Genomic DNA, 25,907 nt, shown 5'->3' on the forward strand with positions numbered 1-25,907 from the left:
CGGGTTACCTCCTTCGGCTACCGTGCCCTTCCCAGGTAGGTATGCTGCCCATCAACTCAGCCCTGATTTCAGGGCGACCCAGTGACTATGTGGTGATTGCCCTCTCGGCGCAAGGCAGACTCGAGCCACTCTTGTTGTCGAGGGACGACGATAGGGCCGGAGGGTGAAGACCCCCCCAAATGGCCCCATTCCGCCGACCGCGTCACTGCATCTGCTTACGCGGCCAGCCCCTCCTGCTAGAACAACCACGGCCATTTCCCCGATCTGCCATGATGGCTCTGTGCTGTCCCTCAGAAACCGCTAATCTCTTCCCTTCAAGAAGCCTGATGGCTTTCAGACTCCCGAATTGAGCTACAAGCACATCTCAGGTGTGGCTACTCTCATGAAACCCAGCTCTTGAATGTCCTGGCACAGGCAGCCATGTCTGTCATCGCCATGTATGCAGTACTTTGTGGGCTGACCACGACAGCTGCCGCAACATCATGCTCCCTGACCTCTTGACTTTACCTCTCCAGCTCGTCCCACAGCTGGAAGTCCACATCCTCCTGCTTATAGTGGTCCGCAATGATGGTTGAGAGGTGGTTGCGAGAGTGCGCGCCCCTATCAACGTGTCAGTCCGGTCTGCCGCTCATTCTGTCAACACGAGTCCACTCACAGGTTGGTGATGTATGTGTCGACGAGCTCTGCCGGCACCAGTTCCGTGGCGGCGCTTCGTACATCGACGCCGTTCACAAGTGGCCCATCGGCGAAGCTCACGTGGCTCATGGAGCTGCCCCATTCATTCAGATTCTCCTCGTCAACCGAGCTCTCTGGACTCAATTTATAGACGCCGCTGAGAACAATGACTGATGTTCCCCGCTCCTTGGCCGCCCTTGCGATGATTCCGGCGCCTGCATCGGTCACGACGCCGCCATTGGCGAGCACCGACCGAGCGCCGAGCACGACCTTGTTGATGCGCGGCATGTGTGCCATGAGCCCGGCGTTCATCACGTTGATAGACGAGATACCGACTGCCGAGAGCTTCTTCCTAAAATGGGCATACGGCGGCTCGTCAGACGATGCACGCGGCGCCTCCGTCGCAATCAGCACCGTAAATCTCCTCTTGGCAGCCGCACGGAGGATAAACTTTTGCACAGTGGCAGAGGGCTGGTGAACGAGCACGTAGTCCATGGGGTGGATTTGCACCTCAGCAGCCGAAGCGATCTGGTCATCAACCTGGCTGATCTCGTCTTTGATCTCCTCGATGCCATCAATGATTTCTGCCCTGATAGCGTTCACTCTGGTCTGTTGTCCGCGCATGGGAGTGGACACACCCGAGCCACCAATGTAGGGAGAACCCGCGCCGATGTAAGGCGATCCCGACGCGGTGCTGTGCGCATCCACCGTAGGCGCGGCCTCGAGCAAGCTGAGTAGGGTCTTGGGCACTGAGAAGGAGCTGGCAGACGTCAAGGCACCTGGCCGAACTGGCCGGGGGCCGCTGGATATGTAGTCCGCGCCGGCATCCTGCTTTGTGTACGTGGACGGGGGCCAGTGATGTTCGAGCTTGGATGCTTCGGCGACTGCCGCAGTAGGTGTCATCTGTACATCGCTTGGTGTCTCATCACCTCCGTCATTTCGGTCTTCGGCAGCCTCATCACGAATCAAGCCCAGCACTCTCCTAACGATATTGCCGACGACGAGCTCCTTAGGTTGCGCCGCCACAAGCCGACATCCGACCTGCTGAACCTTCTCAAGCATCTGGTCAACATCCTGAAATCTTGTCTTGGCCACAACCTGGAGGAGGATGTGTGCAGTGGCAACAGCGCATGGCTCGGCGCCGGAAATCTGTCGTCGCTTGAGGAGGCTAAATGGGCGTTTAGTTGGCGGACTTGCCAGAGCGCATACCCATGGGCAAACTCACGAAATAAGACTGTCAATTGAAGCCTCAAGCGTCTTTCCCTTCAGAGACTTGAGGTATCTCTCGAGCTCCGAGAGGCTCGGCTTCACGGACGACATGGTGGTACTGATTTTGGGCGCAGGGCGTTGTGATCGCTCGATTTCGGAGTGGGTGTTGTCGCGGGGTGCCTTCGTGCGCCGTGTCCGTGGGCAGTCGGATTGCGCGGGGTTCTTCCGGGGACAAGATGTACCAAATCAGCTTGCCGTGAGAAAATCCTTGGCTGCTACCGTCTTGTATGGCAGGGGCTCGAAACAGGCTGGGCAGACGAACTAGAAATTTGGGTGCTCGTCGTCGAGGGCTGATATTGAAGGGTTTGTGGTTCTGAGTCAAAGCTACGATCAGCGCCATCCCACTCTGAAGTGTGTGGAGGTACGTAGACAATGTACCTTGCTTGGGCATGGTGGGATGGGGAATTTCACAGTGTGCACTAACCATGATGAGTTAGCCGCAGGTAAGATTCATGACTTGAATCACGTGCTTATACGGTTTTGCTTCGAGATCGCGATGCCTCCACATCGAAACCAAGCATTGAAGACGGCTTTCGATCAAAAGATTGAGCTGCTGCTTGCTGTCAGGGCTAGCAAAGGGAGTCATTTGCCTTGGACGTTGAACTTACAAGACTAGGTACCTACAATCCACCAACAGCCTCCTTCTCATCACTCTTGATAACTTGCTGCATACCTTACCTAAGGTACACGATATTGAATTAGGCAAGGCTGATGCTGATTTGCCCGTCCGTATTAGTAACGGGCTAGTCCAGAAGAGAAGGACCCCCCCAAACGGACCTCCTAAAGCTTCACGGCATGCAGAATGTAGCCACAGCTTAGTACCTCGGCGTAGGTGTAATTACGTAGTCGCTTGGCATCGGCAGCTCGCCCTAGAGGATGGCCAGTCAGAGCACGTGAACCTCATTCCCGTCGCCCCAACTGAATGTGGAAGGATCAGCCCAGTCCCTTCTAACCCGACACAGACACGGACTCCCACTCAGGCCAGGTGCGACAGACTGTTGAGCTTCGCTTTCTGACAGCCTAGGCAGCCTGTCTATTCACTCATTCACTCTCCGTCTGCTTGCTGTGGCACAATTCTCGACCTTCGACTTCGTTGCTCGCGCAGAGCTCCCTTGGGCACTTGCAATTCGACAAATTCACGACATTGGGTCCCCCCACCCCCTTGCGCCAAACGCGACCATCGTCCGCAGCCGAATCCGAACTGTTTGAGGTGCCCTCCGCGTCCTACTGAACGTTGCATTGGATTTCGACCTGCATCAGCGACCATCCCTTTGATAGATGCCAGACTCCCTCGTCATCCCCGCCATCCTACCGAAAAGAGCGCATCCCTGAGGAGAAAACCTTCCACTTAATAATCGTTCATGGCGACGAGGTGATCGCTACTTTCTCTGGGGCAACACTCGAAGCGTCTCAAAGACTGGTCAACCCCCTCCTCGGCCGACTTCGAACCTCGTATACGCAAAACACACAGGTCGCCGTCCACTCGTTTTTTTGGCACCTTATTTGGACTCTACCGATTTTACATCCATACTTTTCTATTGCGCGTTTCCGGCAGCATCTCCCTTCGCGACCTGTATCAAAACGTTAGGGCCCCCTTGTTGCTCAACCTTCGAAATCTGCTGTATCCTTTGTCGGTTTCGCCTATCCCATGCCTTATGGACTACATATACTACCAAAGATGAACTCCTTGAACATAATCACCTCGCGGGTGTCGCCGCCACCAAGCCCGGGCCCCTCGCGATCCAACTCTTTTGGCTCCATAGGCATGGCGGTAGAGCCCAATGATGACTCGTGCGATGGCGACCCGGACCGGAAGCGAAGGGATGATGCTCTCGAAGACAATACTTCAACGACTGTCAAATCCGAGAAGGTCGACGAAGCGTCCGTCAGCATCGATGCGCCGAGTGAATACACGCCCCTAATGAATGAGTCGAAGGAGGCGGGTGTGCGGTCAGCGACGTGGCACTCTCTGCCGCGTTCCATCGCAACCACGTTCATCAATTCGATCCGATGGTTCTTCTCTACCCTGGCCGCTCCCGGCGTCTACCTCATCGCCTGTCTGTATGATAGCTCGGGCGCATTTGCGCCGCTCTCTCAGCTGAGAAAGCTCTTTGGGGACGCGCAACGATAAGTTTGCGCACGAATCCGGTTTCTACGACGAGAATAATGGCCTGCACCTCTCTACTTCGAGTCGAGCGTATGGCACATTGTCTCGCCCTGTAGCGTCTTCCGGTTCATCATCGTCTGGGCCTCTCGTCCGAGTCCGAATCGGATCCTGACCACAGGAACCAGCATCGCAGCTCCGTACAACGACATACTCGCTCCAAAACTCTACAAGACACGGAAGAAATCGCCCCGTCACGAAGGTCTATACGCATCCAAGCTACACAGCGAGGAAGGACTTCGAAAGCACCGAAAGACTCAATCTGCCAGCTCACAGGCCAAACGCAGTGACGGCACCGCCGTGGCCGATATTTCTGCCCAGCTCAAGTCGCCGACATCACCTGCTGGCGCTTTGACGAAAGTACCCGAGAACACCAGCACCACCTCCGCCCCCTTATTCCCCGCCGCCAACCATCATACCTTAACCTCGAACAAACCGATCGGAAGTACCAAAAGACACTGATCCTGGATCTCGACGAAACATTGATACACAGCATGTCTAAGGGAGGCCGCATGAGTACTGGGCACATGGTCGAAGTCCGGCTAAACCAGACCTATGTCGGCGCCGGAGGGCAGACGTCGCTAGGGCCGCAGCACCCCATCCTCTACTGGGTCAACAAGCGGCCCTACTGCGACGACTTCTTGCGCAGGGTAGGGCTCATTCACTAGACACACAACCCAGAACATGCTGACCTTGGGCATCCCAGATCTGCAAGTGGTACAACCTTGTCGTCTTCACGGCCTCCGTGCAGGAATACGCCGACCCTGTCATAGATTGGCTCGAGTCGGAGAGGAAATTCTTCTCGGCTCGTTACTATCGCCAGCACTGCACGTTCCGGCAAGGTGCATTCATCAAGGACCTGAGCTCTGTCGAGCCCGACCTCAGCAGGGTCATGATCTTGGACAACAGCCCGCTGAGTTACATGTTCCATCAAGGTACGACCTGTTTGGTGTCTTTGGAGGTGGTTTCGTGTTGCTGACCTATTCTTCTCCACCTTGTAGACAATGCGATACCCATTCAAGGCTGGATTAACGACCCGACGGACAACGACCTTTTGCATCTGGTGCCGCTTCTTGAGGGTCTGCAGTACGTGTCGGATGTGCGGGCGCTGCTGGCGTTGAGGGGCGGCGAGGACGGTCAGCACATGGCATAGTCGTTGTAATGGCAAATACAAAGGGGCAGGCGGAACGTGAAAAACTTCAGCGGCTTCAACTACGTCTGAAGGCAATTGAATGTGTGTATGTATGTATACCAACAGCGGTGTTGTAGGTTTCCGGGAGTGAAACGGAGTTTCCGAGCGGGTGGGCGCAACGAAGCCAGCATTCAGGGACCGACGGCAACGTCGATGGCTGGTTCCGAGAGCGGGTTTTATGCAATTTGTTATTCCATTTTGTCAATAATGCAGCTGAACGACACGTGATTGTGTGCCACGTATGATGCTCCTGGGCCTGGAAAAGCTACGTCGACGAAGGGTGGGGGCTTTGGGGATTATGCTGGCCTTTCCTGAACCTGTTTCACAGACGACATCTTGAAGCATGACGGGGCATCCGACGTTCCTGGGCTAAGGTGCTCCGGGTGCAGCAGATCACGGCCGAGAGGGAAGCAGAACAAGCAAGGGTGTGTGTGGGGAGGCAGACGGACGGGCGAGGTGCAAGGAGGACCACTGAGGGAGAAGAAAGATTAGCGTGCGAATGTGATGGCGATGACGCTATGGTACCATCATGCTGTTCTTTTGACGAACGCCGAAGCCAGCAGGGAAAAATGGTATCGGAATGCGATGTGGATTCACATTCGTCTCGAAACAGAAAGACGCCAGGAGATGGGAGTTTCTCGATATGCATCTTGATGATGCACAGCCACAGGCAAGGAAATGAGCTTTCGTCAAGCATGCTCTCCTCCTGGCGTCCCGGGTCAGACCACAGCGCCACTTGCTGTGAATTGAACCTGGCATATACTGGTATCACGTACTGGGGCCTGAAATGAGAGGTGAGGACAGGAGTATAAGCTCCGATGGGCAATCGAGGATCGGCTCGATGGAACAGACAAGGCCCCTGCTGAGTGCCCTGGCAATGAGCGGTTTGGGGCGGGCCAGAACATCATTGCGGGAGCTGGGGCGTGGGCCAATGACGGATTCGTGGGGCGTGTGGGGCTCAGGATGTTCATCCAGCTTGGCCCAATAGAGACCTAGCGCAAGCGGAGGGCTGGGCAGGGAAGTGAGTAAGTGAGCTGGGGGGAGAGAGGTGAAGGTGAGGTGGGCTTCTGGAATCGGTTATGGTGACATCATTGCACAGGTGACGACACTGGCTGGTTTGGGGCGGGTGCGAGCAGCTTGTTCCCAGCAATGCGCAAACCAGCCGCGCCCCCCTTTCCCCAAAGCTGTCCCCTAGCCAGCGGCGGGTGGTCATTAGCAGCGTTGCTGGATTGACCGATCCCGGGTGCGGTACACGATCTGTTGCCCGTAGCGCCTGCCTCAGCCATGTACACTACCTTCCAAGAGGGGTTCCCGAGGTTATCCATGTCATTCATGTTTTGGAGCCCAGGTCACGGGCTTTAGGGGCAAGGAAGCAGGCCGAGTAGGTGAGGTAGGTAGCCAGCAGGGAGCTCCTGCCCTGTTGTGCATGTGTGACAGCCTGAGGACAACGGATGGGGAAAGCTTTCCAGCTGCCACCCCATTCCTCACCTTCTCCCATAAAAGCGTGCCGCGTCCCCTCGTCTGCCGACACTCTCCTTCCTGTCACACCGTCATAACGAACAACAAACGAACCCATCTTCACTACCAATCCAAGATACCCCAAAACACCAGCCAACATGTCTCTGCACTGTAAGTCCTGATTCTCTGAGGATGGACGGCCCTGCCTGGCCCATTGGGTGCCGATGCACTTGTCGGTGATTCCGTCGCTGCCTCGAGGTGTTCCAGCACCACTCACATGTGGATGGTGGTGCCATCCGTCCTCATCACACGAGCTCCTCGGGACAACAGTCATTCTAACGTATCATTGTCAGACCTCCCCCCCGTCAAGCCTTCGGCCATTGCCCTCGGCACCATCTTCAACCACACCGCTGAGCTTGCCAGTGAGTTTCTCCCGGCTCATCCCCGCACTGCTGCCCACTTCGTGATCACCCCGCTCACATGAGATCCTTCAGTCCTCAGCCCCCTCTTCGGCCAGACCTACCAGCGCGCGAAGGCTGCCAACTCCAAGGAGGAGTTCGCCAAGTCCAAGGAGGCTTCCTCCGCTGCCGTCGCCTGGGGCACCTCTCTCGTCGGTTCTGCCCTCCAGGCCTACGGTGTCGGTGCTCTCATCAACGCCACCGGCACTCTGTCCTACAAGGGCGCTTCCTACCTCGGTGCCCTGATCTTCGCCGCCACTGCCGCCCCTGGTGTATGTCTGCCCTTGCTCTATCTTGCTTTGAAATCCTACTGACACCCTGCCTAGTACATCTCCGAGGTCTTCATCGAGAAGCGCGCTCTTGACACCGTCGGCGTCAGTGTCCTCGCCAAGGTCTTCGAGACGGTCGGCCTGTCCGTCTTCCTGACCTGGTGGGGCACCCGCACCAACCCTTTCGAGTAAAGGGATAATTTTGTGGCATTCCTCAAGTCGGAATACCAACAGGGTGGCCTGGCAAGCAGACGACAGAACTCAGCGGCCCGCACCCTATGTGCTTATAGTCTGGGACTCGGAAGGTTCAGGAGTTAAGAGATAATGGATTGAGAACTTGCCTCTAACCAAACGATGTCTGCTTCCTCTCGATTGTCATGTGTTTCCGCTTGCAAGCCATAAGCTGTACGGCATTCGTGTAGCGTCCAAACAAGCACCTTGAGCACACAGGGAGAATAATTACCTTGTCAGTGCTACTCTGGCTGTCTGCAAAGCATCACATCAGGTAAAAAAAGTTGTCAATGTTAACAAATCGTCGTCATATTTTGAGTACGAAGCAATACTCGACACCAAACGCCAGTCCCATCCGTTATGTCCCTGTCGCGCGACATGGCCAGGAGGTATAATACACCACCATACCCACAAAGCTGCCTGGCAATCCTGAACACTTCCTCTCGCCCGCATCTATCGACGCACGCCAGCTCACGGGCGGCAGTACCCGTCAGCGGCCAGGTTCCTCTGTCTTTACTCTCCACTCCGGTTTCCAACAGCCCGTCTCAAACATCCGTCGGTAAGATGCCTCATCATGCCCAGAAAGCCTGCCTCGCCGTCTCCTTCTGCACAAGCTTGACAAGCGCGTCGTACGACTCCTTAAAGTCCTCACCATCGTCCTCGTCGTCCTTCTCCTTCTTCTCGGCCTTCTTGGCGCCGGCGGCGGACGCCGTCTCCATGACCATGACGACGGAGGTCGGGCGCTTCGTCTTGGCGGCGGCGCCGAGCTCGGCGCGGGAGGGCACGAAGATGTAGGGCACGTTGTGGTCCTCGCAGAGCACGGGGAGGTGGGCGATGACGTCCATGGGCGAGATGTCGGCGGCGATGATGAGAACACCGGGGAAGGAGGTGCGACCGGGGGCGGCGGCCGGGGACTTGCGGAGCGTCTTAACGACCTCCTTGACGCCGCGCTTGAGGGTGTTGTTCTTGGCGGCTGCGGGGAGAAACCAGATCAGCAATTGAACGTGCGGGTGGCCGGACCAAGAGTCGCTGGCTTCGCGCCGGACGTTTGATCCAATGGATGCTTTGCTACTCACACTTGCGGATCGTCTTCATGATCTTCTTCATGGCCTTGTCGTCGGCCAGCGGCACGGCGAAGGGCACCGTGGCGCCGGGGATGATGGGGCCGACCTTTTTGACGGCGCCGTCAGTCTCGACGACGGGCGCGGCGGCGGCGGCGGCATCGGCCTGGATGTGCTCGTCCAGGGCGCGCTCGAGCTTCTCCTTCTTCTCCTTCTTGTCCTTCTTGTCCTTCTTGACCTTGGCCACACCGTCGGCGTCGGAGCGCTTCTTCTCCTTCTTCTCCTTCTTGTCAGGGCGCTCGGACGCCATTGCTGCGACTTTTGGGTGGTATTTTGCGACGAATTGGTTCCTGGGTGCGGGTGCTGGGCGACTTTGGCGGGACGGATCTTCGAGGGTGGGCGTTCAGGTCGTCTCGTAGTATCGTCGCTGGGTGCAGCAAGTACCAGAGGAAGCTCGAAATTTTTCCCTTTGGATTTTTTTGCGGGGAGCTGGCCGTGTGCCCGCCAATTGGAGTCGGCGCTGGGTTGAAGTATATCCGGGCCGAAACTCTCGGTGAGGCAAATCGGCGGGGAACCTTCGGTGAGGTGGAAGACTTCACGTGACTGTAGAAAACCTGAGTGAGATGCCATGCGTCGGTCTCTGGCCCTCGAAGCAGCGATTTCAATCGGATTTGCCAGTCATTCATTCTAATAGCATCAAAACCTTGCTGCCAACTATTTATTCCTTTGAACAACTCGTCTCGAGTGGGCGTGCCGCTCTGAATGCTGTTTGACGAAGGACCCAGTACCATCTCACCAATGAGAGGCTCCGGGTTGCTAATGAGCGAAGTTGGCTGCCTTACGTTTTGGCCGGTTTGCCTCATGGAGCAATGATGTTTATACAAATAGCAATTCGACAGGTAATGGAGCTCATTGCCTGTGAATTGAGCTCTTTCATCAGTCCATTGGAGACCACCACGCATTGAGGCGGATGCGCAAGGAGTCGAGGATTCATGGTGCCTCACGACGAAGCAGTTCACATCAACAGCCACTGACAAATATGCCAGCTTTGCATCCACCACGCAATTACGGTAGCAAGATCCGATCGTCTGTATGCGTAACTCAATTGGAATAGCTCTATTCCCTCCCTCCGTCGCTCAGCTGATGTACAAGTGTTTTGACACAAGGGTCTCGCCGTCTAATCATTTATCCTCTGGTCGCTCCAAATTTATTCCTCCTCGTCAGCGAACTCGGCCAGACCGGCCTTGGAGTTCAGGTACTCGTTGCTACTACACGTCAGTAACCCCATCTCGCAGCGCTCCACGCGCAGGGCGTGTCTGGTAAACGCACCGGTGAATAGCCCAGTCCATGGCGTAGTAGGCGACAACCAGAGGAGGGACGACGTAGAGGACGGAGCCGCGGAAGCGGCGGAAGGTGTTGAACACGGCATCGTGGCCGGCGCCGGCAAAGGGATTCTGGCGGTTGGCAGAGACACCGAATGTGATGATGCCACGCTGCTTCTCGCCACCTGTTTGTTTGTTTGTTAGAAAGGTGTTCATCTCAAGTATTTCCACTCAACCCCTGGCTCGTTGCGTGTGGACCTGGGCGGCAAGCTCTCTCCGTCGCCATCGAAGTCCGCTGTCCCGTGTGTTTCTGACGAGCTTCGAATCCATTGTCCATCGTATGACGTTGTGTCGTTGTGTCGTTGCGTCGGGGAAAGAAAGGCGGTACTAACCAATGTTGCCCCAGTCACCGAGGTAGCTGCGAGGTCAGTTAGCATTGGAACTCGAGAGAACAATTGGCAAACAAAAGACCCGGGCAATCGTCGGTCACGACTGTTCGCCCTGGACGAAAAGCCGCACCGCGCCCGGGCCAATTGCGCCCAGCGCAAATCGTCTTACTGGTTGAATTTGCCCTTGGGGACGCCGCCGCCGCCGAGCAGGATCTGGGAAGGTCTCATGTTGTCGAATCGGGGGAGTGACGCACGAGGTCTGTGTCGGGGATTGAAGGTGCTTGGAGGGTCGAAGAGGATCATTCGGGTGAGGTTCGAAATCCTGTCGAGGTTCTTGCCGAAGTGCACCCGAAATGGTTTAGCGCCCCCTTTGCTACAATAGCCCCGGTTTGTGTCACCTCCGGGCGAGAATTTCCATGACGGGTCGGCGCAGAAGCACCTTCGTAAGCTCCACCTCAGGTTCGAACGTGCGTGCAACTGGAGCTTTTGAGCAGTGCAGCTTCCAACCTTCTGACAACGGATCACCAGCTCCTTCTTCTGTCGTAATCGCACCGACCCCGCCGACTACAGTCTCGCTCTGCCCATCGCGCCGGTGCCGCAGTCTCTTCCACAATGGCCGCCGCTCTCAACTTCATCTCCAAGGCGGCAGTGCCGGCCTTCTTCGGTGCCAGTCTCCTCTCAACCGCCATCTACGATGTCCGTGGCGGTTCCAGGGCAGTCATCTTCGACAGAGTGCAGGGTGTGAAGGATGAGGTCATCAACGAGGGCACCCACTTCCTCATCCCCTGGCTGCAGAAGAGCATCGTTTTCGACGTGCGCACCAAGCCCAGGAGCATCGCCACCATGACGGGCAGCAAGGACTTGCAGATGGTCAGCCTGACGTTGAGGGTGCTGCACAGGCCAGAAGTCAAGGCGTTGCCCAAGATCTACCAAGTATGTGCCCTTTTAGTCCCGGCTCGTTCTTCCAGAAAAATTATAGTTCTAATCGCCTGTTTGCGTTTCTCCAGAATCTCGGCGCCGATTATGATGAGCGCGTCCTCCCCTCCATCGGCAACGAAGTCCTCAAGTCCATCGTCGCCCAGTTTGACGCCGCCGAGCTCATCACCCAGCGTGAGGCCGTCTCTCAGCGCATCCGCTCCGACCTCACCCGCCGCGCCGCCGAGTTCAACATTGCTCTCGAAGACGTGTCCATCACCCACATGACCTTCGGCAAGGAGTTCACCAAGGCCGTCGAGCAGAAGCAGATTGCCCAGCAGGATGCCGAGCGTGCGCGCTTCATCGTCGAGAAGGCCGAGCAGGAGCGCCAGGCCAACGTCATCCGTGCCGAGGGCGAGGCCGAGAGTGCCGACGCCATCGCCAAGGCCATTTCCAAGTCTGGCGACGGCCTCATCCAGATCCGTAAGATTGAGGCGAGCAGGGAGATCGCGTCCACACTGTCTTCCAACCCCAACGTTGTGTACCTGCCCGGTGGTGGCAAGTCTGGCGGCAGCCAGATGCTTCTGAACGTTGGCCGGTAATCAGCTTGGTGGATGATATTTGTAACAGTATTAAGGCCAAAAGGTGGCCGCGGCTGGACGCCACTTAAATGAGTGTAATTCTACGTATATCCCCTTTCCAATATGTGCTGGTTATGAAGAGCCAGTCAGGGTTCTCTCTTCCCACTAACAGCCTGTTGGCTGTTCCTGCTCAGCGCATGAAACCCAACTACCAAGAACGAAAGGCGCTGGTCCAAGATGTCATATGACACATTACGCATGTCACTCCTATTATAGAGAGGATGGGATCGATGTGCGAATCGTCAGTTGTTTATTGCCCAGATGTGGCATGAACTACCGAGTAGCTCGCGCGTACCGCGATCATGTCAAAGTGGCTAGCCAGGACGGCCAGCATCGCTACTACCGAAGTGATCCTCGGGAGATGACGCGGGCGGCATTGACTCTGAAATCAATGTGCAGCCTCTAGGAACTCCACAGTCAACTTGGTGTCGTCAATTCCACCGTTGGTGCCACTGCTCGAAGCGTCTTTCGGTGGAACCATGTCGCCTGTAGTCTTCTCCAAAGTCCAGCCTTTGAATCGCATGTTCTGCCACTCTTCCATGACCTTAAGCAGAGCCAGTTCTCCGGCAGCCCGAGCATCCTCCGCCGAGTCGTGTCCCTGGATCTTGCCTCCTGTCTCCATCTGGATTTTGCGGTTCAGCAGCGTTTCCATGAGCATTTTGAGGCCATGTCGATAAGGTAGGCCGTGCTTGTGAGGGTTCAGTAGGACAGTATCGACGAGTGTCGGGTGGATAATGCGGACAGAGTTTAGATCGTTTTCCAAGCCATGTCCGATGAGGGGTGTATTAGGGGCGAGTAGAGAGAAGAGAAGGTCGCGTGCGGCGTGTGGTGATGGAACGATTCTCAGCGCAGCCTTTTGATGACCGTCCGAATTTTTGGTGTTGGTGCTAATAGCGACGGGGGGTATCTCTATGCTGGTCCAAGGCTGAGCTCGCGACATATCCTCGGGCCAGACGCCCGAGAATCGCGAGTTGAGGTCGAGGATTTCGCCCAGCGGTTGCACAAGTACATCCAACATGATGTCGCCGCTGGGCCAGGCAGTGGCCGTTAGACGGACGAGCTCCAGCCCGTTGACCGTGTAGCACATTTCGCAATCAAAGCAGACGGCTCTATCCGACGGCACTGATGGATTCTCTGGCGTTTCGGCAAAGTCCATGACCGCAGCCAGTCGTTTCGGATCAGTTACCTTGAAGACATGATGCGGGGTCTCGGTGCAGCCAACGGAATCTCCCACTTGTGTTCCACAGCAACGATATCTTTTCTGTTGCTTGGAGCGATCGCCGGGCTGACGTTCGGGGAAGTACGTCTTTCCATAGTGGTGTTTGCATACGCCGCCAGAGGTCAGAGCACCGTCTTCGTCTCGGCGCCCAGGGAAGACTTGAAATCGTTTGTCGCACCGATCACACTTTTCCCATCCTTGAGCAGCTTCAAGTCCTTGGCGTGCCTTTGTGATCTCTGCTTCTGCAGGAGGGGCAGGGACATAACCGTGGGCGTCAAGACCTGCGATAGAGGTCACAAGACGACGGAGTATCTGGACTTCTTGGGCAGGCTTCAGTCCCGTGCTGAGGACCTTGGGGGTACCTGATGACTTTGCGTCTGGTCGTGACTTTGGGTTGCGGCTTTGGTGCTCATTTCGACGCTCTTCCGTCCACTCCCTGACGGCCATTCGTTTGTACTGCATGATTCGGTTTTTGACCACGTTGCTGTAGATAGTTGGCTTCTCCGTTGCGCACTTCTCTTCTTCGTCCAGCGCTCTCCAGATAAGGTGCTGGTCAGAGAGGACGAGTTGGCTGTCGTCACCTTTTGCGACTTTCTTGAGTTCTTTGTTTAGTCGAGTGTACTCTTGATGAAGCATCTTCAAGAGTTGAACTCTTGTTTGGTAGGTAGCAGGGGACTTCTTGAGAAGGCGCGGGTTGAGGGTCTCTGGCTTCCTAGGCTTGGTGGACGGGGATGCTTCTGCGGATGTGGAGGTGGAGGAAGCATTAGCTGCGTGAGTTGTGCCGCCTCTTGATGACGAGGTGGCAGCGGACCCGGTGACCTTTTTGGTGGAAGAGCTTGTCACTGATGGTGTATGGGCGGCAGAAGCGGAGCGGCTTTTGGCAGGCGTGTTGCTGGGGGTTTGATTCAGCGAGGAGCGTTGAGCAACAGGTGGTCGTGATGTGGCTAGTCTCTTTAAAGATGGCGGTGAGATGGGACGAGCTTGCGTGGACAGGCTGCCATCTGTGTTCCGGGCTGGGACGATGGGTTTCGAGGCGGGTTGAGCAGATTTGGGAGGCTGTCCAGGTGTTGGCAAGGTTTGTGGGGGCGAGACGACTTGCTCGGTTCTCTGGCGCTTCCTGGGACTATCCTGGAGAGATGCAGGCTCGTCGTCTGGTCTCTGTCGAGATGTGCCTGGCTTCACGACCTGTGGCGGAGGGGCGGAGCTGGGACTGTCTTTTTTATGGCCGAACATGCATTGGAAGGCCGTGCAAGTCTCCCCAGCAGGGCAGGGGAGGTGTTTGAGGTTCAGGAAAGAAGCCATGTCGTGTCGTGACAGCAAGCCGGCTGATCAGGGCAGATAGGAAGTATAGCAGGTTCCTTTGCATCTGTTCAGTCAGCTCTGACGTTTGATTTTGGTATTGAATGCAGGCTCATGCAAGGTAGATGTGAGGTAGATGTGAGATTCAAGGGTCCCATTGCAAGCCAAGGGTTCTTTGAACTGAGGTGGCTTCAGAGATGAGACGCCCACTCAGCAAAGACTCATGGGCAAATCTGATGAATTGCTCGAATGGAAAAGAAAGAAAGAAACCCTGAAAAGGGAGGAATTTGATGGAGTGAAAACTTACAGAAGGGTGCGAATGAAGATATCAGAATGGGCAAGTTTCCTCGCTGAGGGAGACCCTACTGATACGGGTAAGGCAAGTTACCTGGGTAGGTAAGGTACCTTAGGTACCAATGTCGGCACCTAGGCAGCTGAGAGTTGGACAATGTTTAGGAGCCAATGAAAGCATGGATGAATGATGAGGGCCACTGGTCATGAGATGGAGGATACAAGCCGTTAAACAGAGCAAGAGATGCACAAGCCCATCCGCGCGGTATGCCGGCTGGCATCGATAATGGGATGAGATCTCAAACGTCAACAGTGTCTTGTACGTGGCGTCGCCAACCTGAAATGGAGGGTGCATTGTTGGGTGGTTGACGGATCAGGGTCAAAGAGTACAGGGATGGGATGAAGTCAATCGGCTGGCCGAGATTAGGTAAGTGGCCCAGCAGAGCAGGGAGTGGATGGGTGCCTGGCTAACTTGAAGCCTGACCTTCACATGGCAGCAGAAGAGTTGTAGAGAAGGCCATCCCTTCAACATCTACTTGGGTCGTAATCGCCTATCTTGTCTTACGCAGTTCATGATCCACATGAGAAAAGCCCATGACTCTTTCTGTCTCCGAATCGTACAGTATACCTAGGTAAGGTACCTAGACGCCACGACAAAGGAAAGGAAAAGCACGCCATGGCTGTGGCAGCCAGCAAGGACTTGCCTATCATGGCCAGGCCTCGCGGAGGCCCTTCACCGCAGAGACACAGTCTTTATCTCCAATCTGATAAAGATCTCTGAATGCTTGTGGCGGTGTGGTCTCGAAAGCTGCCCCAGGCCCGTTGTATCCCGCCTTCCTTATCAGCACCGTGGTCAGGAGCGCGCGCCCGCTGCTGTGTGATGGTGATTGCGATACGGGGAGTGCGAACCCGGGTCTTCGCAGGGGCATGAGCGTATCGGCCATGTCTGTATATAAGGCACACTCTGTCCGTGTGCTTTGCAACTGCCATCTCGTTGCTGCTGCTTCTCCAAGCTACCTATTTTGAACGGCATGGCAAGACCATTCCACCATCGCCTTAGGAAACTCATCACGAGGTCGTTGTCTCTGTCTAAGGTACCTACCTACCTACCTACCTACCTACCTACCTACCTAGGAACCTTAGGTACCTTTCTGGCATCTGATCAGGCGCCACCGATCCAGGTGCATCGGACTTAGGAGGTGGCCTCCGCGAGCAACGCGTCCCCTGGAGAGCCTGGACGAGGGGAGCCCACAGGCCTGGCGTTAGGGCGGGTTGGGGCAGGTTGGGGGCACCAGAGGCGCCAGGGCCACCAGCAGAACCTGGGTGCGGCCTCTAAGCGCCCCCGAAGCTCCGGCGGACGACCAGCTTCGCCACGGGTCTGTTGGGGAGGGTTGTTGCGTCTTATTGCAGACGCTCACCCTCTTCCATCCAGCTCACCACCTCTCTTCCCACACGTTGCTGCCCTTTTCCGTGCGCTCTATCGACCGGTCCCTGATCTCATCTGATTACTCTTGCATCATGGATTATACCGGCGGTAGTGCAGAGGCTGACCATCTCTGCGTCTTGGTTCACGGGGTATGTTCAGAGATCACCTACGTCACCCCACGCTGCCTACCTACCTACGTCCCTACCTTACCTGTGGGACATTGTTGCGCCTGGGGTCACTGCTAACCACCTGATACTACTGTAGCTTTGGGGAAACCCCAATCACATGGCCAACATTGCGAAAAGCCTGCGGTCCCAGTATCCTTCTGACAAGCTCTATCTCCTCCTCGCCAAACGAAATAGCGGGAGCTTCACCTACGATGGCATCGAGCGCGGCGGCGAGCGTGTGTGCGCCGAGATCGAGGAAGAGATTGGCTTGATCGAGAAGAGAGGAGGCAGCATCGCTAAGATTAGCATCGTCGGGTACTCGCTCGGTGGTCTCGTCGCACGCTATGCCGTCGGCCTCCTCTATGCAAAGGGTTTGCTAGACAAGCTCGAGTGCATGGTAAGGGCCGTCGTTCGACGTTGAGCCTTGGTGCCTCTCACTGACGCCCGGCGCACAGAACTTCACCACGTTTGCCTCACCTCATCTCGGTGTCCGCACGCCTCTCAAAGGATGGCACAACCACGTCTGGAACGTCCTCGGCGCAAGGACTCTTTCCATGTCTGGACGCCAGCTTTTCACCATTGACAAGTTTCGCGACACGGGTCGGCCTCTCCTGGTGGTTTTGGCTGACCCCAACTCCATCTTCATGTCGGGCCTGAAGAAGTTCAAGAGACACACCTTGTACAGCAACATGGTCAACGACAGAAGCGCCGTCTTCTACACCACTTGCATCTCCAAAACCGACCCGTACCGTGACCTCTCGTCCATGCAGATCAATTATGTCAAAGACTACGAAGACGTCGTCCTGGACCCTCACAACCCCTTTTCGCCCAAGCCAAACCTGGGAACCCCCGCAACCTTCTCGTCTGTTGCTGGCACTGCCGTCTCCTGGCTTCGCAGCGTTCCCTTCATGCTGGCTGTCACCATATTCGTCCCGATCGGTATCATTGGGTTCCTCATCAATTCATGCATCCAAACCGTGCGCTCATCGAAGCGGATCCGCCTCCACGAGGAGGGACGGGCGGGTGTCAAGGTCACCGATTATCGAAGCTTCCCCCTTTGGATCAACGAGATCCGCACCGAGGTGGAACACGCATACGAAGCGCTCAACAACGCGCAGCACCAAGACTACCTCGGAACGGAAACGGAAGAAGACGACGAGCCGCTCGACATGAATCTGGAAGACTCAAAGGTGCTTGCCCGGGAGCGCCGCATGTCCATCCCTTCGCAGCGTACCCTTGCGTTGGCCCCCTATCAGTTCAGTATGATCGAGTCTCTCGACAGTCTCAACTGGCATAAATACCCGGTCTGGATCCACCGTGACCGACACAGTCATGCTGCCATTATTGTACGCTGGGAGAAGGAATCATTCAGTGAGGGGAGGGTTGTTTTGAAGCACTGGCTGAAGGAGGAGTTTATCATGTGAGGCGCCTTTTGATCCAAGTTTGAATATGTCCTGATTGTACTCTGCTTTGCTGGGCTTGCTCAATGTAAATGAACGAGGACTGTGAATATGAACCCCGTACTTGTAATACCAATCCTCCATCTCCTGCTCCCCCAGTCATGCCCCATCAATAATGTCATGCTCCTGGGGGACCATTTTTGAAGGGTGACTTCCCAAGGGGATGGGTTGCCTTTGATACAGAGATGTTTGATCGTGGCTCTCATCTGGCAAGCGTACCATTACATTTTGGAGGTCGTGGCGAAGATCCAAGACAGGAAGGCCAAAAGACGTTCGCTTGTACGTAGGCTTGGAAAGCCAGTAAGCCAATAAATAAGTAGTGGGGTCACTTTTCCTGGTATAACGCCCAAGAAGGAGCCACAGTGTGGTGACCTGGGCCCAGCACAGCAGCATCTATTCAATTCTCCTCCACCACACAGACTGATTTCCAAACTTGGCATTGTATAGATCAGACCACACATGACAGCATGTTCTAGAGACATCTAGTCTACCTCTATTCTATATACAACCCGCAGCCGTTTCCCCCCTTTTACAGCTTGGCCTTGGGCACGTCCTGCTTCTGCATAATCTCAGCGACAATGCGGCGCTGAATTTTTCCAGTTGCCGTCTTGGGCATCGTCTCGGTGAAATAGACCTACAGACAGCGTTAACATGGCGTCGTCCGCGCATCCTACTGAACACGAGTCTCACCTTCTTGGGCACCTTGAACTTGGCCAGCTTGTCAGCGATCCACTTGCGCAGCTCATCCTGCTCGAGCTTCTCTCCCGACTTGAGCACGACAGCGACGCCAATGTCCTGGCCATACATGTCGTCGGGGATGGCGAAGCTGACGGCCTCGGAAACAGCGGGGTGGCGCGTGAGGACGTTGTCGAGCTCGATAGGGCTGATCTTCTCGCCGCCCTTGTTGATGAGCTCCTTGATGCGGCCAGTGATGATGACGTAGCCGTCCTCGTCTAGCTTGCCCTGGTCACCTGTGCGGAAGAAACCGGACGATGTGAAGGAAGAGGCGTTGGCGGCGGCGTTGTTGAGGTAGCCGTGCGTGACGTTCTCGCCCTTGATGGAGATCTCGCCCTCGGCGCCCTGGGCGAGCTCGTTGCCCTGGTCGTCGAGAATCTTGATCTCGACGCCCTGGCCGAGGCCGACGGTGCCCGGCTTGCGCTTGGCCGGGGGCAGCGGGTTGGAGGTCATCTGGTGGGCAGCCTCTGTCATGGCGTACGCCTCGAGGACAGGGGCCTTGTACGTCTTCTCAAGGTTGTGGAACACTGTAGGGGAAAGAGGCGAAGAGCAGGACCGGATGAAGCGGATCGCGGGGAGCGGGTTAGGCGTTGGGTTCTTCAGGAGGATCTGGTGGATGGTGGGAACCGCTGTGTACCAATTGGCCTTGTGAGCAGCAAAGTCCTGCCAGAACTCGCCGGCAGAGAACTTGGTCGGCACGATCATGGATCCGCCGGAAAGGAAAGGGGCCAAGAGGCCGCAGAGAAGACCGTGAACATGGAACAGGGGCATGACAAGCATGGTGCGGTCCTTATCAGTGAGCTCATATGTCTTCTGGATGTTGCCTTCATTCTCATCAGCAGCGTTTCATTCCAAGTGAACCAGATTACTTACTCATGGTCCTCGTCAGGTTCGCGTGTGTCAGGGGCACTACCTTGGGCCTGGAGGTCGTTCCGCTGGTATGATGGTCAGCTTCGGCTTTGGGCTTGTGAAGATACGGAGACGGGTCATCGAATCACCTGGTGTGCAGAACGAGGGCAACGTCGCTTGGCTCGGGCTTCAGAATCTGTTCCTTGGGCTTGCCCTGGAGCTGTCCCAGCTCCTTCACATCAAGAGCAACCTCCTTCTTCGAAGCATCCCAGTACGTCTCGGCAATGGCTGCGTTGAACTTTTTGGCGGCCTTCACAGCCGGGGCGTTGCTCTGATAAGCACCGCGGGGAACCAGAACAATGGCAGACTTGACGTCCTCGATGTAAAATTCGAATTCGTCCTGTTTGTACGCCGGGTTCAACGGAGCAGCGATTCCACGCTGCCAGGATGCGGCAAGAAACGAGATGATGAACTCATACGAGTTGACTGTGGCAATGGAGACAGGGGCCCCCTTGGTGATGCCGATGGCGGCAAGCTTCTGCTGGAACGAGGCAGTCTCCTTGATGAGGTCGTTGTATGTGACAGTCAACGGGTTGGGCTTAGAAGGAATAATGATGGCGGTCGAGCTGCCAGCGCCCTTGATGGCTGTCTGAAGAGTCAACGCCATGTTTGATTTGACGGGTGTGTAGGCGAACTCGACGGGCGATTCCGGCTCCGATAATCGGACAAGGACAAAGAGAGCGATGAGGTATGTCTGTGTAAGAATTGATCACAGGATGGTGGTGGAAAGGGCAGATCACGGTCTATGTCTAAAAGGAACGTTCTGGTGTGATGGCTGATGAACAAGTGAGAGTTATCCGGGAAGCCAACCCCCAAGTCCAGAGGCCGGGGTCATAGTGGTAGTGCCTAGTCATTGCGTGCTTGATAGAGCCTGGAGCTGGCAGGCGAGTGGGTTCTCTTAGCTGTTCCCGGATCGGTTCATGTAACTGCAACAAGGGGTCAAGACGTCTGATCCCCAATGGCGCCTACGGTGGGCTGACATGCCGGGGTAAGTCGGTACCTCTGAATAAGGTATTCCAGATAGTCCATTAAGCAACTTACCACAGATCGCGCTTCTATCTATCCCATACCTACCTACCCAGATACCTGGCCCCGACTTACCCATACAACGCCGCAAGAACGACAACATTCGAGTGCAACGCGATTGAATATCTGATCCATACTCGAAAGAACCTACGGCAGAATGGCCGCGCCGCCTCCGCCACCGCCCGCAAGGGGAGGATTGTCTCTCTATGCGAACCTCCTAGACCCAACTTCAGACCCCTCGGCCACAATATCCAGCGCGCCCGTTCGGTACAACCAAGACGGCAGCGCGACAGCCATCGGCGACGACGCAGCAGCGAAGAAACCTAAAGATCCATGTCCTTCACCTCCCGCCCTCTCGTTCGTCAACGTCGACGTGCTCACATGTCCCAGCTCTTCGCTTCCAACCAATACGTCGCCCACAGGCCAAAGCCGTGAAACCCAAACCTAGTTTCCCCAAGGCCGCGTCGCAAGTGGTGCCGCTTCCTCCCGGGCCAGCGACCTCAGATGTACCGACAGCCGTGACCACACTGGGCGGGGCGCAATCCCATCAGAAGACCAGCCTCGCCGACTGGGCTGCTGCGGGAGACGACGAGGTGCGCTACAGCATGGAGAAGCGCCAGCGTGGCGGGCGCAAGAAGAAGAAGAAGAAGTTCGACCACCAGCTGGAAACCGACTGGGACGAGATCTACGACCCTACCAGGCCCACCAACGTCGACGAATACCTGCGCAGTGACGAGCGCATACGCGAGGTCCAGGACTGGAAGGCTGTGCTGTACAGACATCGTAGGAAGAAGAGCTTCAGCGATGACAGCGACCAAGACAACGTCAGAGACAGCCGGCCAGCAGCGAGTGCGTACACTGTAGCCATCCATCCCCTTCACTCTTACTGACAGACCCGCAGACCAATTTGCGCCGCCATCAAACTACTCCTTCGCACCACCTCCACCCTCTCCACCGACACTGGCTCAGCTTCCCGACGATGCGAGCGCCGACGACGTCTATGCACGAAGAAAAGCTCTCCAAACAGCACCCGTGCCGCCTCCCTTAGACTTTGTTCCACCACCAACACCACCACCTCCTCCGCCTCCATCCTCCGAACCAACAGAGACGGCAACCATCTCCCGCGCTCCCGTCCGCTACTCACCCCCCAAGCCGTCCGAAGACGACGTCCCCGACTCACCGCCACCATCTCTCGGCCTGGGCGCAGGCTCCCATACAGGAAACCGCTCTCCCGACTCCGAAGCCCCTCGCTCCCTCCGCCCAGGCCAGGCAGGCTTCGCCCAGCGCCTCATGTCCAAGTACGGCTGGACCAAGGGCTCCGGCCTCGGCGCCGACGAGTCGGGCATCATCAACCCGCTCCGCGTTCAGGTCGAGAAGCGGAAGAAGAAGAGCGACGCCGAGGGCGGCGGCTGGCGCGACCCCGCCAACAAGGCCAAAATCATCGGCGGCCAGCGTCGCGACGACGGCGCCGCCTCTTCTTCTGGCTACGGGCCCATGAGCAACGTCATAGTCCTGCGGAACATGCTCGAGGGTATGCAGGACCTGCAGGGTGAGATTTCCAGCGGCCTCGGGCAAGAAATTGGCGAGGAGTGTGGCGACAAGGTACGCCTGCCCCTCCCCCCCTGACGCCTCCGTTACTGCCATCTAGGAATCGGAGCTGAGACGTAATTGTGCTGATTATTCACTAGTATGGCCGCGTGGAGCGTCTGTATTTCGATGTCGAAAATCGGCAGGTCTTCATCAAGTTTACCGACCAAGTCTCTGGTCTACGTGTAGGTTCACGCCGTATTTCTTCTGTCTGGTGCACCCAATGAACATACCTGACAGTCCTGCAGGCGGTCAGCGAGCTCAATGGCCGAGTGTTCAATGGAAACACAGTGGCAGCTACGTTCTATGACTCAGAACAATTTGAACTCGGAGTTTACATATAGCGGCTCTGGCGCTTCGTGGAGATATCGTGTACATAACATACCTATTCGTACTTTGGCCAGGATTGGCACTGGACAAAGTGGCCTTAGTCCAGTAAGGCCGCGCCTGAGTTTACAAGAGATGAAGAAGACAACGTCATGTGCATGATACCTATCCACGTCAAACGAAACCAGGATGACTGAGCATCAGCGGGAGTCATGGTGAAAACTGCGTGCATGATACCCATCGTATATTTGATAGTCACTTGTTGTGCTGTATAAAAGGGCGATCTGTTACATGTCGCAAGCAACATATACCGGGTAGTCAGGTGGAAGGTTTACATCAAGCAGAAAGCTCACAGCACAGGCCGATGCCGGCAATGTTGGGCGTCTTCGTCTCTAACCATCATCCAGTATTAAGTCTATCGGTTCCTCGTACCTAGGGGTGCCGGTTCGAGAATCGCGTCATTGCAAAGAAACCAGAAAGAAAGAAAGCATGTACGGAGAACGCCACAACATCCGAGCCCATATTTTCAGTATGGTTGTCTTTACAGCATAAGCTGAGCGAGACCGCCAATGACGGCCACGGTGACGAGGGCGGCCATGTTGGTACCAAGCATGGCGCTGCCGCTGCCATTGTTGTTGTTGTTGCTGGAGCCACCGTTGTTGCCGCTGGAGCCGCCGCTGGTAGAGTTGGCCTCGTTGGCATTCTCGTCGCCGCCCCTGCAGTTGTACTCGCCGCGGATCTGGCGGCCCTCCATGTCGTCGAAGAACTTGCAAGACTCGTCAATGCTCTGCGTGCTGCGAACGTCGAAAGCACCACGGGCGTCGTCAAGAGAGGGAAGCTCGACGCTACGATCATGGTTAGCATACAAATCAATTCGTATCTGCGGCTGCAAACTTACGACTCGAAGTCACCGCCGAGAAGGACAGCGCCACCAATCGTCTTAAGCTCAGGGAAGCCGTCAATACGGGCGAGGCCGGAGTTGTTGACAATGGTGAGGGATCCACCGAGGGTCTCGAGCACGGGGAAGGAGATGTTGGTAAGCTCGGGGTTGTTGATGAAGGAAATATCACCCTCCTTGAACTCGGTCAGGTTGGGGGCAGTGAAAGTGGTGAAGCTGTTCTGGTCAAAACGCATGGAGCCGTTGATGACCTCAAGGGAAGGAACCAGGACGCTGGCGGCGTTGTTGATGATGAGCTCCTGAGCCCAGATAAGGTTGGCAAGAGTGACATTGAGGGCGGGGCCGTTGGAGTCAATCTCGAGCTTCTTGGAAACGTTGGCGAGCTGAGTGCTGTAAGACAGCAGACGGTCGTTGTTGTTGATGTACATCTCGTCAACGGAAGCGAGGTTGAGTCCGTCGAGCGAGCGGAGATCCGTGTTGGAGATACGGACACTGCTGGCGCTGGTGACACCGGCGGTACCGAAGACGACAGTGCCAAGAGCTGGGAGCGTAACCCACTCAATGGTTTCAACAGCCGTCAGGGCAGTGAATCGGACGTCATTCAGCAGCTCAAGTCCAACCAGCTCGAAGCGGCCGTCAATCGTGGTGAGCGAAGAACTGGCCAAGCTGACGAGCTGGGTGGCGTTGTTGACAACGAGGTTGCCCCTGAGGCGGGTAGGACCGTCAATGGTCACGGCACCGGTAAGGTCGGAGGAGATCTCAATCGACTCCATGGTCCTGCAGGGGATGGCCGTGGCCTCGGCAGCGCTGTTGATCGTGTAGGTCGCAGTCGAGCAGATGCTGGACTGGGCTGGAGCAGCGAGTTAGTGCCAGAGGCCAAGGCCACGCGAAACGGCTGGAGGTGTGGTCAGACTTACCCGAGGCGACCGAGGCACCGACAGCCAGGATGGCAGGGACGAGCTTCATGGTGGTGTACATTGCTACCGGTTTTTGGCGAGTAATCTGAATGTCGAATAGAGTCAGTGCGAAGTTCGCAACGGGTAATAACAGCTTGGGAGCTGGATGTTGTCAAGAATAATCAGAGTTTGAGGATGCTGGTTGGAGGAGGGAACCAGGCAGTGGACTGGACAGCGGGCCAAGAAACCAAGACGGGTGGTAAAGGCTATCGATCTCTGTTCCAAAACCACGCTGGGGTTGTTTCCTGTTTGGATTGGTGCTTGATGGCAGGTGATGAGATGTGCAGATGGGTAGATGAAATAGGTGAAGCCCCGAGAGACACGCTGTAGGCGAAGTACAGCTGGTCGTGCGGGTCGTGCTCGTCGCCCCTTCCTGTGTATTTTTCTGTTTGTATTTGGTGCCGACGCCGCTGAGGGTAAGAGCCTTTCTGTCGGACAAGCAGGAGGCTCCAACCCTCTCGATCCAAGGGCGGGCGTTGAGGGAATTGGGTCGTGGGGACCGGACGAGGGAGAGGCCGCGGACGGGGCGTTCGGAATCCAGGGGCAACGGCATGTACGTGCCAACGAACATGGCGTGGGGTGGGTTTGGTCGTTCAGACCAGCGGCGACGGGCAGGAATTTCTCAATGGGCGTCGTGAAGGTGGCGACGAGCCATCTTTGACGGCGATGGGACATTGGTGCATTTCTTTCACGCCTTACGTACCTTTTGATATAGATAGAACGTCGTCTTCGTTCGAAAGACAGATAAAAAGGGGGGCAGAGCAGGAGGAGAGCTAAGGCTAGATCTGATCCTGTTATTAACGAGTGTACGAAAACCAAAGCAAGCGCAATGAAGAAATTGGCCTGGTGATGAGTGAAGCTGGTCGCAAAGGGAGGAGGAGCGAGTGGGAGAAACAGTAGCAAGTCAATGTGCGGACGGAGAAGAGAAAAGCCAAATCCCCAGAAGCTAGGGGCGAACTGCTGGCGTGGATGTGGCTTGTTGCCGTGCACGATGCCTCGCTGCTGCTCTCGCGCCTTCGACCAGGTCGGGCAGGGGAAGCAGGGGGGGTGGAGCACCGATAGGAATGTTGATTTGCTGCTCATAATCAAGACGATCAGGGATGCGTGTCCCAGGTGGGTAAGGGGGGGGAGTGGGGTTGTTGGAGGAAGCATGTGCAGGGGGTCATCATAGTGTCGCCCTGGTTTGTTGCAGTCACAGTCCTGTTCGACCTTGCCTGGTGGACACACTTGCTCATTGATCATTTCGGGTCCATTCGCGCCCTCCTACGTTGGTCATGATGGCGAAGGGGACGGGGCAAGTTCATGGTTCGGTGCTTGCCTCCCTTTATTATTACAGATGCAACACAAGGCAAGGCAAGGCACCACAGGCAGGCCCCTCCGCCTCCGGTGCGGTACGAGCAGGAGATGGAACGCAATAACTCGTCAAGCTTGTCCCTCCAGTGCATGAGCATCTGCTTTTTTCCCCTGCCACAACCGTTGCCGCACCCGTACCCAGATGCCAGACAATCGGTTTCCACGTTCCGCGAGCCTTGCCTCCCTCGTATTGGATACATAGTACACGAT

General features: G+C 56.1%; 11 protein-coding genes across 11 annotated transcripts; 5 read left to right on the forward strand and 6 right to left on the reverse strand.

Annotated features, from left to right (window-relative positions):
- Nucleotides 1–503: 503 nt before the first annotated feature.
- On the reverse strand, nucleotides 504–2,175 carry VDAG_00213 (translation initiation factor eIF-2B subunit beta; the record flags this gene model as incomplete). The annotated part of the gene is made up of 3 exons (XM_009651590.1): nucleotides 1,901–2,175; nucleotides 656–1,843; nucleotides 504–600 (listed from the first exon to the last, which is right to left on the reverse strand). The coding sequence occupies exons 1-3, from the start codon at nucleotides 1,993–1,995 to the stop codon at nucleotides 504–506; spliced, it is 1,380 nt and encodes a 459-aa protein (XP_009649885.1). The 5' UTR covers nucleotides 1,996–2,175.
- A 1,447-nt stretch (nucleotides 2,176–3,622) lies between these two features.
- VDAG_00214 (nuclear envelope morphology protein) lies at nucleotides 3,623–5,503 on the forward strand (the record flags this gene model as incomplete). Its single annotated transcript, XM_009651591.1, has 6 exons — nucleotides 3,623–4,005; nucleotides 4,052–4,141; nucleotides 4,168–4,468; nucleotides 4,555–4,758; nucleotides 4,815–5,043; nucleotides 5,110–5,503. The coding sequence occupies 6 exons, from the start codon at nucleotides 3,623–3,625 to the stop codon at nucleotides 5,259–5,261; spliced, it is 1,359 nt and encodes a 452-aa protein (XP_009649886.1). The 3' UTR covers nucleotides 5,262–5,503.
- A 1,343-nt stretch (nucleotides 5,504–6,846) lies between these two features.
- On the forward strand, nucleotides 6,847–7,829 carry VDAG_00215 (uncharacterized protein). Its single transcript, XM_009651592.1, has 4 exons — nucleotides 6,847–6,929; nucleotides 7,112–7,180; nucleotides 7,253–7,488; nucleotides 7,543–7,829. The coding sequence occupies exons 1-4, from the start codon at nucleotides 6,917–6,919 to the stop codon at nucleotides 7,675–7,677; spliced, it is 453 nt and encodes a 150-aa protein (XP_009649887.1). The 5' UTR covers nucleotides 6,847–6,916; the 3' UTR covers nucleotides 7,678–7,829.
- A 459-nt stretch (nucleotides 7,830–8,288) lies between these two features.
- On the reverse strand, nucleotides 8,289–9,087 carry VDAG_00216 (H/ACA ribonucleoprotein complex subunit 2; the record flags this gene model as incomplete). The annotated part of the gene is made up of 2 exons (XM_009651593.1): nucleotides 8,289–8,689; nucleotides 8,793–9,087. The coding sequence occupies 2 exons, from the start codon at nucleotides 9,085–9,087 to the stop codon at nucleotides 8,289–8,291; spliced, it is 696 nt and encodes a 231-aa protein (XP_009649888.1).
- Nucleotides 9,088–9,984: 897 nt separating this feature from the next.
- On the reverse strand, nucleotides 9,985–10,716 carry VDAG_00217 (cytochrome b-c1 complex subunit 8; the record flags this gene model as incomplete). The annotated part of the gene is made up of 4 exons (XM_009651594.1): nucleotides 9,985–10,042; nucleotides 10,107–10,284; nucleotides 10,492–10,517; nucleotides 10,658–10,716. 4 exons carry the CDS (start codon nucleotides 10,714–10,716, stop codon nucleotides 9,985–9,987), a joined length of 321 nt encoding a protein of 106 aa, XP_009649889.1.
- A 384-nt stretch (nucleotides 10,717–11,100) lies between these two features.
- Nucleotides 11,101–12,104, forward strand: VDAG_00218 (prohibitin; the record flags this gene model as incomplete). The annotated part of the gene is made up of 2 exons (XM_009651595.1): nucleotides 11,101–11,421; nucleotides 11,496–12,104. 2 exons carry the CDS (start codon nucleotides 11,101–11,103, stop codon nucleotides 12,003–12,005), a joined length of 831 nt encoding a protein of 276 aa, XP_009649890.1. The 3' UTR covers nucleotides 12,006–12,104.
- A 328-nt stretch (nucleotides 12,105–12,432) lies between these two features.
- Nucleotides 12,433–14,496, reverse strand: VDAG_00219 (RNA exonuclease; the record flags this gene model as incomplete). The annotated part of the gene is made up of 1 exon (XM_009651596.1): nucleotides 12,433–14,496. One exon carries the CDS (start codon nucleotides 14,494–14,496, stop codon nucleotides 12,433–12,435), a length of 2,064 nt encoding a protein of 687 aa, XP_009649891.1.
- A 1,753-nt stretch (nucleotides 14,497–16,249) lies between these two features.
- On the forward strand, nucleotides 16,250–17,994 carry VDAG_00220 (uncharacterized protein). The gene is made up of 3 exons (XM_009651597.1): nucleotides 16,250–16,428; nucleotides 16,544–16,843; nucleotides 16,902–17,994. The coding sequence occupies exons 1-3, from the start codon at nucleotides 16,372–16,374 to the stop codon at nucleotides 17,868–17,870; spliced, it is 1,326 nt and encodes a 441-aa protein (XP_009649892.1). The 5' UTR covers nucleotides 16,250–16,371; the 3' UTR covers nucleotides 17,871–17,994.
- A 441-nt stretch (nucleotides 17,995–18,435) lies between these two features.
- On the reverse strand, nucleotides 18,436–20,157 carry VDAG_00221 (peroxisomal-coenzyme A synthetase; the record flags this gene model as incomplete). The annotated part of the gene is made up of 4 exons (XM_009651598.1): nucleotides 18,436–18,540; nucleotides 18,597–19,465; nucleotides 19,515–19,576; nucleotides 19,640–20,157. The coding sequence occupies 4 exons, from the start codon at nucleotides 20,155–20,157 to the stop codon at nucleotides 18,436–18,438; spliced, it is 1,554 nt and encodes a 517-aa protein (XP_009649893.1).
- Nucleotides 20,158–20,733: 576 nt separating this feature from the next.
- Nucleotides 20,734–22,507, forward strand: VDAG_00222 (uncharacterized protein; the record flags this gene model as incomplete). The annotated part of the gene is made up of 5 exons (XM_009651599.1): nucleotides 20,734–20,949; nucleotides 20,999–21,425; nucleotides 21,478–22,178; nucleotides 22,265–22,348; nucleotides 22,412–22,507. The coding sequence occupies 5 exons, from the start codon at nucleotides 20,734–20,736 to the stop codon at nucleotides 22,505–22,507; spliced, it is 1,524 nt and encodes a 507-aa protein (XP_009649894.1).
- A 373-nt stretch (nucleotides 22,508–22,880) lies between these two features.
- On the reverse strand, nucleotides 22,881–25,131 carry VDAG_00223 (ecm33). Its single transcript, XM_009651600.1, has 4 exons — nucleotides 25,048–25,131; nucleotides 24,306–24,390; nucleotides 23,389–24,238; nucleotides 22,881–23,335 (listed from the first exon to the last, which is right to left on the reverse strand). Exons 2-4 carry the CDS (start codon nucleotides 24,364–24,366, stop codon nucleotides 23,032–23,034), a joined length of 1,215 nt encoding a protein of 404 aa, XP_009649895.1. The 5' UTR covers nucleotides 24,367–24,390; nucleotides 25,048–25,131; the 3' UTR covers nucleotides 22,881–23,031.
- Between the last annotated feature and the right edge of the window lie 776 nt (nucleotides 25,132–25,907).

This window comes from Verticillium dahliae, genomic scaffold, assembly GCF_000150675.1.
Source record: "Verticillium dahliae VdLs.17 supercont1.1 genomic scaffold, whole genome shotgun sequence".
Classification (NCBI taxonomy): domain Eukaryota; kingdom Fungi; phylum Ascomycota; class Sordariomycetes; order Glomerellales; family Plectosphaerellaceae; genus Verticillium; species Verticillium dahliae.